Below are 14296 nucleotides of genomic sequence, written 5' to 3' on the forward strand. Positions count from 1 at the left end.
AAAAGTAGCAACAATTTTGCACTTTCTGATTATAAGCACAGACAGGTTTCAGCAATCAAAAGTGAAGAAATCTTGAACTTAAACCATCTTCACCTAAAGATTGGGTTAAAATTTCGATAAGGCCAAGTTTATTCTTTATTGTTTCTCTACTCCTTGAATCATTTTAACCACGCTTTTCAAGTTGGAGAAGTTATATGGATTGAAATAATCACAGATGTATTGCATATCTTTTCCTTGGGTATGAACTCCCCGAAATCATCTCACAAAAAGAATTTAATTCGTATATCATTAACCTTCTTTTTATGTCTGAGCTTTCTGATATATATAAAACTTTATTATATATTTATAAAATATATAAAATTTGACATAAAACTATGTTTTATGTTCCATTAGGGTTAGTATGTGTTTTCAAAATATTTATTTTAAAATTATGTCAAGGCTAAAATTAATATAACACAGTGGGTGTACAGAATTATTTCGGTAGCTAAGAATATCCTGTTCTTGAAGCTTACATTCTCATTCTTCTCAGTTTTCATCTTGTGGTTCTTTCAGCTTTTGAATAATACCTAATGACGTGCAAACATAAGTCAAGTAAAAAAAAAAAACAACAAAAAAAAACCTGCTTTCAGGTGGTGTGGAGCACCGTGCAGCCCAGCGTTGCGCCCCGCGTGACGGTCCTGCTCCGGGGCTCACCGCCACGCCCAGGGCCCCATGGGGTCTGGGGCACGTGTGCTGAGGGGTCACGGGCTGCAGGCAGGGCTCTGGCGTAACTGAACCTCAGAGACGGAATCGGATATTCTGTGTGCCCTAACGTAAGGACATGTAGATTCGCCTTGTTTTACGTCATCCCAAGAGAGAAAATCATTGAATTTAGGACAGGAAAAGACTTAGCTATTGTCTAGCCTAAACCTAGCCCTTTGTTTTATGGTGGTAAAGTCAAGACCCACCGATGTCTTAGATGGTCCACAGTCAGCCCACCTGGCATCCCACCTCTCTCTGGGACCCCCCCCCCCCCCCCCAGGTAAAGGCACATGGCCTGCGGGCTACCTTAGACGTTCGTAGATGCCGAAATTGCGAAGCGGTGAAGCCCACTCTACTTCAAGCTGTACCTCTCCAAATCTTTTATGTTGCAATAAAAGTCTTTTTTCAATTTCTGTTTCCGTTCACTTTTACTCATCGCCCTTGTCAGTGTCTAAGATAGATAGTGTGCAGCAAAGGTTGTGAGAAGAGGTTACAAAGACACTCAGTGATAAACGTTAACAGAACAAGAATGGAGAGAGAAACTTCTGATTTTTAGAAAAACAATAACCTTTGAAATCATATTAACCAATAATTGTTTTCTTTCTAAGCTTTTCATTCTCTAGTTTCATAAAAATACACAAATACATGCTCAGTGTAAGAGAAACTGCTAAAAAGGGTAAAATCATCCTGTCCTGCTCTCCTCATCTACCCCTTTTCGTTAGTTCATTTAACAGGGGTTTTTGTGCACCTGTTGTGTCCCAGGGTCCCTTCTAGTTCCCAGGGAGACGGCAGAGAAGGAGGAAGCGCCCCCCCACCCCAGAGGTTACATTCTAGTGAGGAGGAGGGGACAGTAAGTGTACGTCAGCATCATGCCAGGTAGCACGCCGCGTGAGACAAGTGCGCTGGTTAGGTTAGGGAAGGCCTCTCGGAGGAGGTGACGTTGGCTCACAGGCCTGGGCATGGGAGAAGAGGTACCTTGTGGCTGGGGATCATGTTTCAGCCTGAGGAAACAGCAAGTGCAAATGTCCTGAGGTAGAAAATGCCCACAAGCGCCGCAGGGAAGCCACCGTCGCGACAGCTCTCTGGGCTGAGGGAGACCGGGAGGAAGTGCAGTCAGAGAGGCCCCGACAAGCCTGGGGTGGCTTTGTTTTGTTTTCAGGTGTGATGAGGAGCCACTGGCGGGTTTTAAGCGAGGAGTAACCAGTTGTGATTTTTGTTTTGGACGTAACCCTGAGAGTGTCCGCTAGAGGCAGTCCGCCAGCAGTTGTGTTTCCTTCCAGACATTGTGTGTGTGTGTGTGTGTGTACAAACACACAAGTGCAAGATGATGTTTTAGGGGAATTTTATCGCATACATAGGATTACATTATCCTATTGCCTTAAAATCTGGTTTTTTGAAAAATATGTTGTTTCCATATCAGTATCAACAGAGCAATAGATCTACCTCATTTTAAAATATGTTTGAGGAGTCAATGAAATTTTTCTATAATGAGTCATATAGTAAATGTTTTAGACTTTCTGGGCCAGGAGGCAAAATCAAGGTACGTAGGTAGGTATACAATGAGAAAAAGACATTTTTACAAAATTTTTATCGGCTAAACTCAAAGTTGAGTACAACTTTTTTGTAATACAAGTCTAATGAGAGTAGAATTCTACTTTGGGGGAGGAATAACTTAATTGGGGTTCAGATTGAATGATCTCATCAAAATTGATTGCAAATGTTTATTAAGGCTGACGTGTAATAAGATTTTACGTATTTCACCTTGGAAACTGCCGTTTCACACGGATAGGCTACCACCCCCAAAGCAGGCGGGTTTCATCGAGCACATGCTTGCCTAGGAAAGATCTACAGGCTTTTATTAGCGTGTCCCCTGCGTGTGCCCTGTAGCAGGTCCTCCCGGTGCAGGTGAAGCTCCTCCGTGTGCAGTCGTGTGGGTTTTGAGTAAATCCCCTTTGCTCTTGCCTCAAGGTCTGTAAAACGTTGCTGGAACTGGAGCTTGCTTGTGGGAGATACATCCACATCAAATTAGCACGACACTGGAGATCTTCTAACTTCTGGCACCGCAGGACAGGAAGTATGTAAAGCTGCTCGATGTCACTTACGTGTGGCAATGGCTTTCCACCCCCTGTGGCATTGCTGACCACAGCTCTTCAGATGACCACCTGAGGTCGGTTTTCACTGTCAACTAGTTAAAGCCGATTCATCATCCTGAATTAGCGCACAGCTTGGCCGATGCTCGTTTCTCTGTAACAAAGGTGGCTGGAGTGGTTCCACGGGTGCCGCGTGGCCACCGGCAAGAGCAGAAAGAAATCCTTTCCACGCCCACGCCCTCACTCTGGTCCCTTGGTCTGAGAGAGGCTTTGCTGTGGATGATGGAATTGCGTGTCAGCACAGACACGTGCCTTATCTAAACAGTTTGGCCATGTCCAATTATTAGGTTCTTTTTGGTGAATAATAGTTGCCAGTAGAGGTTGATGAAGACTAGTTTGCCCTCTTCTGCAACCTCTGTCTACCAGCTCTTATTGAAAGCAAGTCTCCAGACACGCAGATATTATAAAACATTGGCATGCAGATGGGGTACTGTCCACAAATCAGACCTATAAGCTGAAGTCCCAGGTCTTGTCCTTTAAGTTAACTGTACCTGATGTGAAAGGTTTAGCAGAGGCAGACGGGATTCTCGGGGCTCATTTCCGGGAACTGGTCAGCATCAGGCCACTAGATAACCCTCAGCCCTGCAGTTTCTCATAGGACCATTTAGGGACCAAGTCTTGCATATGACCCCTAGGTACCAGCTATGGCACATGCCCTATTCATACGTGGGTAGGAGGGTCCTGTGATATTTTAGCCAATCCATGAATTTAACTGACAAACAGTCCTGGCATCCATTACTCTGATTAACAAGCCGATGATATCACCAGCTACCACTCATTTCTTTCATCCATTTTGCCAGTTAACAAAGCATCTAGTATTGGGCGGGAGGGTTTATAGGAGTTGTCTCTAAAGTGTGATGTTTCTGTGAGCTCACCACTACTGGCGGGGGTGTCTTGATAGAGAAGCACTAGCACACGTACTTCATGTCATACGGTCTGTGATGAAATGTGCTAACTTACAGCCTTCACGACACTATGTTGCTCTGTCTTAGTGCACTAATCCTTGGGACAGAAATGGCAGGAGGGGTCTGTGCTGGCTTTGGTGGGTTTGTTGGTGGTCACTGCCTGTGTCTCTGAGTTGGGAAGGATTATGAGGCTTGGTCTTGGCTTTGAAGGACAACGTGACATGAATAGTAGTGTCTGCTTAGAGAAGTGATTAACATGCTTCAGTAGGGGGTTTATCTGGATTATCACTTTATTTAATTGGTGGAGAATTATAGGCAAAAATGCTGTAGTAATTGTCTGTAGAAGGTATTTTGTATATTTCTTCATTCGTAACCCCAGGCAGGGAATTGCTTTTATAGTTTCAGATTTGTTTTGCAGCCTTTTGAGAAAGTGATAATCTTATTTTGATGTAATTGATACATCTCATTGAAGTCATCAGCAGATATACCATTTTCAATTGAATTAATTAAAAATATTTCATACATGTTTTACGAAAACAAAGCCCAGCAAATTATAAGCACTTAGATATTCAATGTAGAATACTTTGCATTCTGAATATTTCTTCATTTAAGAGAAAGTATGATTTACTATTGTACCAAGTAGGTAGGCATACGTGTACATGTATTCCTTAAGTATTTAAAATTGAAGATTAATTATTGTACTTCTGGGTAATTCAAGTAATATACAAATATATTCAGAAGAGTGTTTCTCCTCACCCTCTTCTCCAGAACCTCCCAATCCACTCACTGGATGTAAGAAGTCCTAACAGCTTGACGTAGGTTACTCAACCTATGTGGCTACAAGGAGGGTATTAGAACCCACTGATTATTTGACTGCTTGATTTGTTTATTTGTATATTTATTCATTTATTCGCTAATCACCTATGTCCAACACGTAAGCACACGGGGAGTTAATGATGTAAAGCTCTGTCCCTTTTCCTTCAGGAGCTTAGATGTGCAGGGAAGACGTAGTCAAGTTAATCCATATACGAGGATCAGGCAATTCAAAAGATGGAGAGATGACCCCCCAATGGGAGAGGTTGTATGGTATTAAAACTGATATACGCATTTAAAATCCAGATTTTAATTATCTCTACAATGATTATAAAGGAAAAGGTTCCACATCATCATTTGAAGATCGTGATTAGATTTTATTTTTGTTTTCTTGGTTAACAAAGTGAACTTGATATTTTAGCAGATGAATGTGTGTGTGTGTGTATTCTCTTGTCAGCTGAGTATTGCTTGTATAGAACTTGTGAACTGGCAAGTATCCAAATCCCAAAAGTATATATGGAAAGGATTTTTCCTGGGTGTCTTTTAAGGCGCTTGCCACAGTCTTAAAATTCTGCATTCTACATTGTTCTTAAATAATTCATTTTTCAGATTTTAGGAGCTCAGAAGAAATTTCCCACTGGGACTGTGTTAACATTTTGTATTGATTAGTGTATGCCTTTATTGTTAAAATTATAGATTCTTAAATCAGCCTTCAGAAGCCTTTTTTTCTTTGATATAGTTGATCTTACAGAGTGTCTTGTACCTGTAAATATTAATTGCTTTAATATATTATTAGTAATAGTATTATTAGTCTTAATTCTGTGTCTTGGAAGTAGGAAAGTAGGATATGCAGGAGGATAGATTGTTGGGAATAAGTTTATTTTGTTTTTCTCTGCCCTAGACAAAACTTTGACATGGACCAAGTTTCTTTTTTTTTTTTGTAACATCTTTATTGGAGTATAATTGCTTTACAATGGTGTGTTAGTTTCTGCTGTACAACAAAGTGAATCAGCTATACATAAACATATATCCCCATATCTCCTCCCTCTTGCGTCTCCCTCCCACCCTCCCTATCCCACCCCTCTAGGTGGTCACAAAGCACCGAGCTGATCTCCCTGTGCTATGTGGCTGCTTCCCACTAGCTATCTATTTTACATTTGGTAGTGTATATAAGTCCATGCCGCTCTCTCACTTCGTCCCAGCTTCCCCTTCCCCTTCCCCGTGTCCTCAGGTTCATTCTCTACGTCTGCATCTTTATTCCTGTCCTGCCCCTAGGTTCTTCAGAACCTTTTTTTTTTAGATTCCATATATATGTGTTAGCATATGGTATTTGTTTTTCTCTTTCCAACTTACTTCACTCTGTATGACAGTCTCTAGGTCCATCCACCTCACTACAAGTAACTCAATTTCATTTCTTTTTATGGCTGAGTAATATTTTGTTGTATATAATATGTGCCACATCTTCTTTATCCATTCATCGGTCGATGGACACTTATGTTGCTTCCATGTCCTGGCTATTGTAAATAGTGCTGCAGTGAACATTGTGGTACATGCTTCTTTTTGAATTATGGTTTTTTCAGTGTATATGCCCAGTAGTGGGATTGCAGGGTCATATAGTAGTTCTATTTTTAGTTTTTTGAGGAACCTCCATACTGTTCTCCATAGTGGCTGGTATCAACTTACATTCCCACCAACAGTGCAAGAGGGTTCCCTTTTCTCCACACCCTCTCCAGCATTTACTGTTTGTAAATTTTGTGATGATGGCCATTCTGACCGGTGTGATGATACGTCATTGTAGTTTTGATTTGCATTTCTCTAATGATTAGTGATGTTGAGCATCCTTTCATGTGTTTGTTGGCAATCTGTATATCTTCTTTGGAGAAATGTCTATTTAGGTCTTATGCTCATTTTTGGACTGGGTTGTATGTTTTTTTGATATTGAGCTGAATGAGCTGCCTGTATATTTTGGAGATTAATCCTTTGTCAGTTGCTTTATTTGCAAATATTTTCTCCCATTCTGAGGATTGTCTTTTCGTCTTGTTTATGGTTTCCTTTGCTGTGCAAAAGCTCTTAAGTTTCATTAGGTCCCATCTGTTTATTTTTCCATTTCTCTAGGAGGTGGGTCAGAAAGGATCTTGCTGTGATTTATGTCATAGAGTGTTCTGCCTATGTTTTCCTCTAAGAGTTTGATAGTGTCTGGCTCCATTGTATATGCTTGCCTCCTTTATCAAAGATAAGGTGACCATATGTGTGTGGGTTTATCTCTGGGCTTTCCATCCTGTTCCATTGATCTATGTTTCTGTTTTTGTGCCAGTACCATACTCTCTTGATTACTGTAGCTTTGTAGTATAGTCTGAAGTCTGGGAGCCTGATGCTTCCAGCTCTGTTTTTCTTTCTCAGGATTGCTTTGACTATTCGGGGTCTTTTGTGTCTCCATACAAACTGTGAAATTTTTTGTTTTAGTTCTGTGAAAAATGCCATTGGTAGTTTGATAGGGATTGCACTGAATCTGTAGATTGCTTTGGGTAGTATAGTCATTTTCACAATGTTGATTCTTCCAATCCAAGAACATGGTATATCTCTCCATCTGTATCATCTTTAATTTCTTTCATCAGTGTCTTCTAGTTTTCTGCATACAGGTCTTTTGTCTCCTTAGGTAGGTTTATTCCTAGGTGTTTTTTTCTTTTTGTTGCAGTGGTAAATGGGAGTGTTTCCTTAATTTCTCTTTCAGATTTTTCATCATTAGTGTATAGGAATGCAAGAGATTTCTGTGCATTAATTTTATATCCTGCTACTTTACCAAATTCATTGATTAGCTCTAGTAGTTTTCTGGTACCATCTTTGGAATACTCTATGTATAGTATCATGTCATCTGCAAACAGTGACAGTTTTACTTCTTCTTTTCCAATTTGGATTCCTTTTATCTTTTTCTTCTCTGATTGCTGTGGCTAAAACGTCCCAAACTGTGTTGAGTAATAGTGGTGAGAGTGGACAACCTTGTCTTATTCCTGATCTTAGAGGAAATGGTTTCAGGTTTTCACCATTGAGAACGATGTTGGCTGTCAGCTTGTCATATATGGCCTTTATTATGTTGAGGTAAGTTTCCTCTATGCCTACTTTCTGGAGAGTTTTTATCATAAATGGGTGTTGAATTTTGTCGAAAGGTTTTTCTGCATCTCCTGAGATGATCATATGGTTTTTCTCCTTCAATTTGTTAATATGGTTTATCACATTGATTGATTTGCATATATTGAAGAATCCTTACATTCCTGAGATAAACCCCACTTGATCATGGTGTATGTCCCTTTTAATATGCTGTTGGATTCTGTTTGCTAGTATTTTGTTGAGGATTTTTGCATCTATGTTCATCAGTGATATTGGCCTGTAGTTTTCTTTTTTTGTGACATCTTTGGTTTTGGTATCAGGGTGATTGTGGCCTCGTAGAATGACTTTGGAGTGTTCCTCCCTCTGCTGTATTATGGAAGAGCTTGAGAAGCATGGGTGTTAGCTCTTCTCTAAATGTTTGATGGAATTTGCCTGTGAATCCATCTGGTCCTGGGCTTTTGTTTGTTGGAAGATTTTTTTTTTTTAATTTATTTATTTTTGGCTGTGTTGGGTCCTCGTTTTCTATGCGAGGGCTTCCTCCAGTTGCGGCGAGCGGGGGCCACTCTTCATCGCGGTGTGCGGGGCTCTCACTGTCCTGGCCTCTCTTGTGGTGGAGCACAAGCTCCAGACACGCAGGCTCAGCAGCTGTGGCTCACGGGCCTAGTTGCTCCGCGGCATGTGGGATCTTCCCAGACCAGGGCTCGAACCTGTGTCCCGTGCATTGGCAGGCAGACTCTCAACCACTGCGCCACCAAGGAAGCCCTCTGTAAAGGTTTTAAGTTCTCCATCACATCTGAATGAGATCCTTGCTGGGTAGAGTAATCTTGGTTGTAGGTTTTTCCCTTTCATTACTTTAAATATGTCTTGCCACTCCCTTCTGGCTTGCAGAGTTTCTGCTGAAAGATCAGCTGTTAACCTTATGGGGATTCCCTTGTATGTTATTTGTTGCTTTTCCCTTGCTGCTTTTAATATATTTTCTTTGTACTTAATTTTTGATAGTTTGATTAATATGTGTCTTGGAGTGTTTCTCCTTGGATTTATCCTATATGGGACTCTGTGCTTCCTGGACTTGACTGACTATTTCCTTTTCCGTATTAGGAAAGTTTTCAACTATAATCTCTCCAAATATTTTCTCCGTCCCTTTTTTTTCTCTTCTTCTTCTGGAACCCCTATAATTTGAATGTTGGTGCGTTTAATGTTGTCCCAGAGTTCTCTGAGACTGTCCTCAATTCTTTTCATTCTTTTTTCTTTATTCTGCTCTGTGGTTGTTATTTCCACTATTTTATCTTCCAGGTCACTTATCCATTCTTCTGCCTCAGTTATTCTGCTATTGATTCCTTCTAGAGAATTTTAAATTTCATTTATTGTGTTGTTCATCATTTTTTTTGTTGTTGTTGTTCATCATTGTTTGTTTGCTTTGTAGTTCTTCTAGGTCCTTGTTTAAAGTTTCTTGTATTTTCTCCATTCTGTTTCCAAGACTTTGGATCATCTTTACTATCATTACTCTGAATTCTTTTTCAGATAGACTGCCTATTTCCTCTTCATTTGTTTGGTCTGGTGGTTTTTTACCTTGCTCCTTCATCTGCTGTGTGTTTCTCTGTCTTCTCATTTTGCTTAACTTACTGTTTTGGGGGTCTCCTTTTCACAGGCTGCAGGTTCGTAGTTCTCATTGTTTTTGGTGTCTGCCCCCCAGTGGCTAAGTTTGGTTCAATGGGTTGTGTAGGCTTCCTGGTGGAGGGGCCTGGTGCCTGTGTTCTGGTGGATGAGGCTGGATCTTGTCTTTCTGGTGGGCAGGACAACATCCAGTTGTGTGTTTTAGGGTATCTGTGAACTTATTATGATTTTAGGCAGCCTCTCTGCTAATGGATGGGGTTGTGTTCCTGGCTTGCTGGTTGTTTGGCATAGGGTGTCCAGCACTGGAGCTTGCTGGTCGTTGAGTGGAGCTGGGTCTTAGCGTTGAGACGGAGATCTCTGGGCGAGCTCTCACCAATTGATATTACGTGGGGCCGGGAGGTCCCTCGTGGACCAATGTCCTGAACTCGGCTCTCCCACCTCAGAGGCTCAGGCCAGACAGAGCACCAAGACACTGTCAGCCACATGGCTTTTGGGAGGTCTGAGGTCTTCTACCAGCATTCAGTAGGTGTTCTGCAGGAGCTGTTCCTCATGTAGATGTGTTTTTGATGTATTTGTGGGGAGGAAGATGATCTCCACGTCTTACTCCTCTGCCATCTTGAAGCTATGTCCCCTAGTCTTCATGGACCAAGTTTCTCTTAATAAATTTAATGGTTTTCTCAACGATATGTTCTCATGCTGCCTTCGCCTGCTTCTGCCTCCAGAGAGATCTTCCCTTAGTATCAAAAGTATCTCTTAATCCTGCTCATTTCCATTGGGTGAGGGAAGGTAGTGATTTAACTAATTCACTCTGAGAGGCGAGTGAGTTCACTTTCTCACCTTGATGTATCAGTATTTGATGATATTGATGACCCAGACAAATTTCTAAATGGTGAAAATTCAGGCAACATAACAGTGATAAACAGCCTGGGGTTGTGAAGTTCTTTTCTCTCTGTATTTGATCATTTTTTGAAAATGGAGGCAGTGAATCACTTATATAATGAAGAATGAAAATGAGGGGAGAGAAGAGTCTAGCATTTATGACTTTGGTCCTGGATGGTTGATAACCCTCATCACCCTGGGATATGTTGAAGGAAGAACAGCTACAGGGTGGACCGTGGCACGTCAGCTGAAATGTCTCAGGGGCATTCATGATAGATGTCCGTTAGGTGGTTGGGTTTATCAAGTTGCACCTCAGGTGGGAGGTCTTAGCAAGGGACATTGAACTAGGACCCTTCAGTAAAGGATGACTTCATGGGCTATGGTGAAATCACCTTTGAGGCGATGACAACCCACTTAAGGAGCAACCATAGCAAGAGTCTCCACAAGGCAGAGAGCCAGGAAGATGGGGGTCAGTGTTTGCTCAGTGATCTGCCTGTTCTCGCCTTCCTTGGCACTCTCAGCTGCTTTGGGTTTACTGATGACATCCTTAAAGAGAACGTGTTAGTCAATGACTGTAGCTGTTGTGAAATGCTGTTTTAACGTAACCACATAAGGAATCATTTGCTTATATCATTTTGTGACTGCGTGATTGTGAAAACACGTCATTAGCAATGTCAGTCTGTCTTAAGTTTTAAATGGCTATAGTGCGTACTCTGGATCTTTATGTCTACAAAATGCTTTACAGCCTATTTCATTGTTCTCAGCTAGGACTGAGGCAAAATGAGTATAAGTGGGAAACTTAGCATAGCTAGATCTTAGCACAAACTGTTGTATGCAGAATGCCCTTTTACGTGGCAGCTAGATCTTACCACAAACTGTTGTATGCAGAATGCCCTTTTACGTGGCAGCTAGATCTTAGCACAAACTGTTGTATGCAGAATGCCCTTTTACGTGGCCTACTAACCCATCCACTCCAAATAAGGTCTCTATTTAGCTAGCTGCAGCCATCGCCGGGGTTGGCCAGTCACCTGGGACTGAAATAGGACTGGGAGGGAAGTGAAACACAGGGAAACATATGAGGTTGCTGGGGAGATGGTGGGGTCTGCATGTGACTGGTTCAAGCCTCCGAAGGAATCCAGTATTGGGGTTTATAGGTGGGTCAGAACCTGACCTTAAAACATTTTGGGGGACCAAGTTGAAGATAACTAGTTTGAATTCAATGAAATACTTAACAATTGTTGTTCTGCATTTTGTTTTCACTGAGCTAAAACCCCATTTTTGAAAGAAGAGTTAAAAGTTTCAAATCAGATCCTCCAAACTTAATTATATCTGTTTTATCAGAGCATCCTATTTTATGGAAATACCTGCACAACAGTCACTCTCATGTTATATGATTTTTAATTCCCAAAGGCTCTTAAATCATTTTAGCCTTGTATCATGTTCATTTCTCTATGTCTACATTTTGTGTTGGGTTGTGAGCTCCCTAAGGGCGGGGACAGTATTTGTGTATCTTCGCATCTCTGGTGGGCAGCCCCTGAGCACTAGATATTTGTTGATAAGCCCATCAGTGACAGAGGGGGATGGCGTGGAAGGTGGGTGTGTGGCATGGCAGTGGCTGGGACCTGAGCATCCCCGAGGCTGCTGTGTGCCCTTCGTGTCAAGGTGCGAATTATCCTACCGAGACCGTGTAAGTGGTGGCTGGTACGCTTAGTCCTTCTTCAAAGTATCGACTAAGTCAGACATCAGGCAAACTATTTGGGGAGGAAAGAATGAGAATAGGGAGCACAACATAAAAGTAGTAGCAGTGAATGAATCAAACATTTCACACTCCATCGTTGGCTACTTAGGGTTTCTACACCGTTTAGCATCTGACAAAACCGAATTTCACGTGATGAATATCTTCTTTTTGGTTTGTGTGTCTTCATGACAAGAGGTTGGTCTAAGGTGGAAGTTTGTGGGGAGTAAAATCATCACCTGTCATTTGTAGATTGTAACCTGAAACTTTGTACTGAAGACTGTTGGCTGGAGTAACTCAGACTCACCCCCAAAGCTAAGGTTACTTATTTCCTCTAACACAGAACTGCCTTCTCTGAGAAGCTGGGTTTTGATCATTACGTAAAAACCTAAGAATTGGAGTTTGAATAGTGCATGAGGTATAGGCATCATTTTGCATCATTCATTGGATGCATGGGTTTCTGTCAAACTAGTACATTTTCATGTGACAGGCACAGTTGTTTCTGACCCTTGAGTTAGTGAATTGCTTGGGATACTGGAGTGGAATAAACTGAATGTTCTAACTAGATCTCAACAAGCAAGGAGTATGCAATGTTTATTTTAAAAGGCTATACTTTCTTATTACCAGAATGCATAAGTAAATTAATTAAAAGTTTTTCATTCAGCTTAAGTTGCGTTAGTATTCAGTCCATGTAGAGTTCTAACTAATCTTCAACCCACTTGGGTTTTAGGTGTTAAAAGAGGACCAACAAGGCATGATGTTTTGGATGGCTCATGGGAAGGCTTCAAGGATCTCATCAGACCTCGTGAGGAATCAAGGAAGAGAGAGAAAGGCCAGAAGGTTGGTGTGTGAAAATATTGTTTTAAGCTTTCCGATGCTGAGGCATCATGATGTACTGCTCTGGGTTAATGAAACATAAACTCCTCTGCCCAGCTTGTATTTGATTTTAAAAAATTGATTATGGGTGGATGTTGGGAAACTCCAACAATAAAACCAAGAACGTTGGTCACATTCAGGGCAGAGAGTTACTATTGGTGGAGCAGGCCTCCTCTTGCCCCTTTGCCAGGGCATTTCTCGCTTGTAAAAATGCCACCAGCTTCCCTCGAGCAGGGAAGGTTGGTCGTGCCAGCAATTGCTGTTGTTCTATAATCTGAATAAACAGTCACTAGGTAGGAGGTGAAGAACCCAACCATCTTCCATTTGTGAGCTAATCATGGTTTGACCCGAAGCCATCGGAGGGAAAGGTTTTTGTACTGAGGCTCGGGCACCCACTCCTCTGTGGCTGCAGCCTCGGAACCCGGCTCTTTCTCTGAGGCTGTGTGGTGCTCTCATTGCACTGGAGGCTTACTCGGATAATGTGGGGAGGACTTTACATTTGTTGATTCTTCAGCATCTACTCTCATTGCTGAACTTTTGAATTAGCCACTCATGATCTTGGTACAGCTTTTGTACCTGCCCCGTGGGTGACCTCGGTAGAGAGCTGGTGCCCTGCGGCTGCATTTAGGTTTTGTTGTCCTGTGTTCCAGTCTTCTTCCTAGTTGCAGCGTGGCCACTTAATGTTTTTCCTTTGGAAAAATTAGGGAAAAAACCTGTTTGGCATTCATTCCACTGATACTTATGAAGTGTGCGGTACTATCTATGTCCTGCTCCTTCGGAGGTGTTCCATCAGTGCTGAAGGGAGTGGTCACTGCTGGTTCGGTGTGAAAGAATCGCCCGGAGGACTTTTTTTTCCCAAACTCCTAATGTGCCTCTCACCACCCCTCCTTCCCCTTTGGTAACCATAAGTGTGTTTTCTACGTCTGTGAGTCTGCGTTTTGTAAATAAATTCATTTGTGTTTTAGATTCCACATGTTTTAGATTCCACATGATTCCACATTCATGTTTTAGATTCTACATATAAGTGATATCGTATGATATTTGTCTGTCTCTGTCTGACTTCATTTAGTATGACAATCTCTAGGTCCATCTGTGTTGCTGCAAATGGCATTTCATTCTTTTTTATGGCTGAGTAATATTCCATTGTATATATGTACCACATCTTCTTTATCCATTCATCTATTGACGGACATTCAGGTTGCTTCCATATCTTGGCTATTGTAAATAGTGCTGCTGTGAACATTGGGGTGCATGTATCTTTTCGAATTAGAGTTTTCTCTGGATATATGCCCAGGAATGGTAACTCTATTTTTAGTTTTTGAGGAACCTCCATACTGTTTTCCATAATAACTGCACCAGTTTACATTCCTACCAACAGTGTAGGAGTGTTCCCTTTTCTCCACACCCTCTCCAGCATTTATTATTTGTGGACTTTTTGATAATGGCCATTCTGACCAGTATGAGGTGATACCTCATTG

General features: G+C 41.6%; 1 protein-coding gene across 15 annotated transcripts in view; it reads left to right on the forward strand.

Moving 5' to 3' along the window:
* The window catches only part of MCPH1 (microcephalin 1), a 345817-nt gene that overhangs the window by 35082 nt on the left and 296439 nt on the right, over positions 1–14296 (forward strand). For 14 of the 15 annotated variants that reach the window (XM_082375234.1, XM_082375230.1, XM_082375232.1 and 11 more), the window contains one exon: positions 12673–12782. In XM_082375234.1, coding sequence (XP_082231360.1) covers positions 12673–12782 — 110 coding nt within the window. Of the gene's footprint in view, positions 1–2709; positions 5693–12672; positions 12783–14296 lie in introns of those variants that run through there. The other variant, XM_082375229.1, reaches the window with a different exon arrangement.

This window comes from Balaenoptera borealis, assembly GCF_965194805.1.
Source record: "Balaenoptera borealis genome assembly, chromosome: 21".
Taxonomy (NCBI): Eukaryota; Metazoa; Chordata; class Mammalia; order Artiodactyla; family Balaenopteridae; genus Balaenoptera; species Balaenoptera borealis.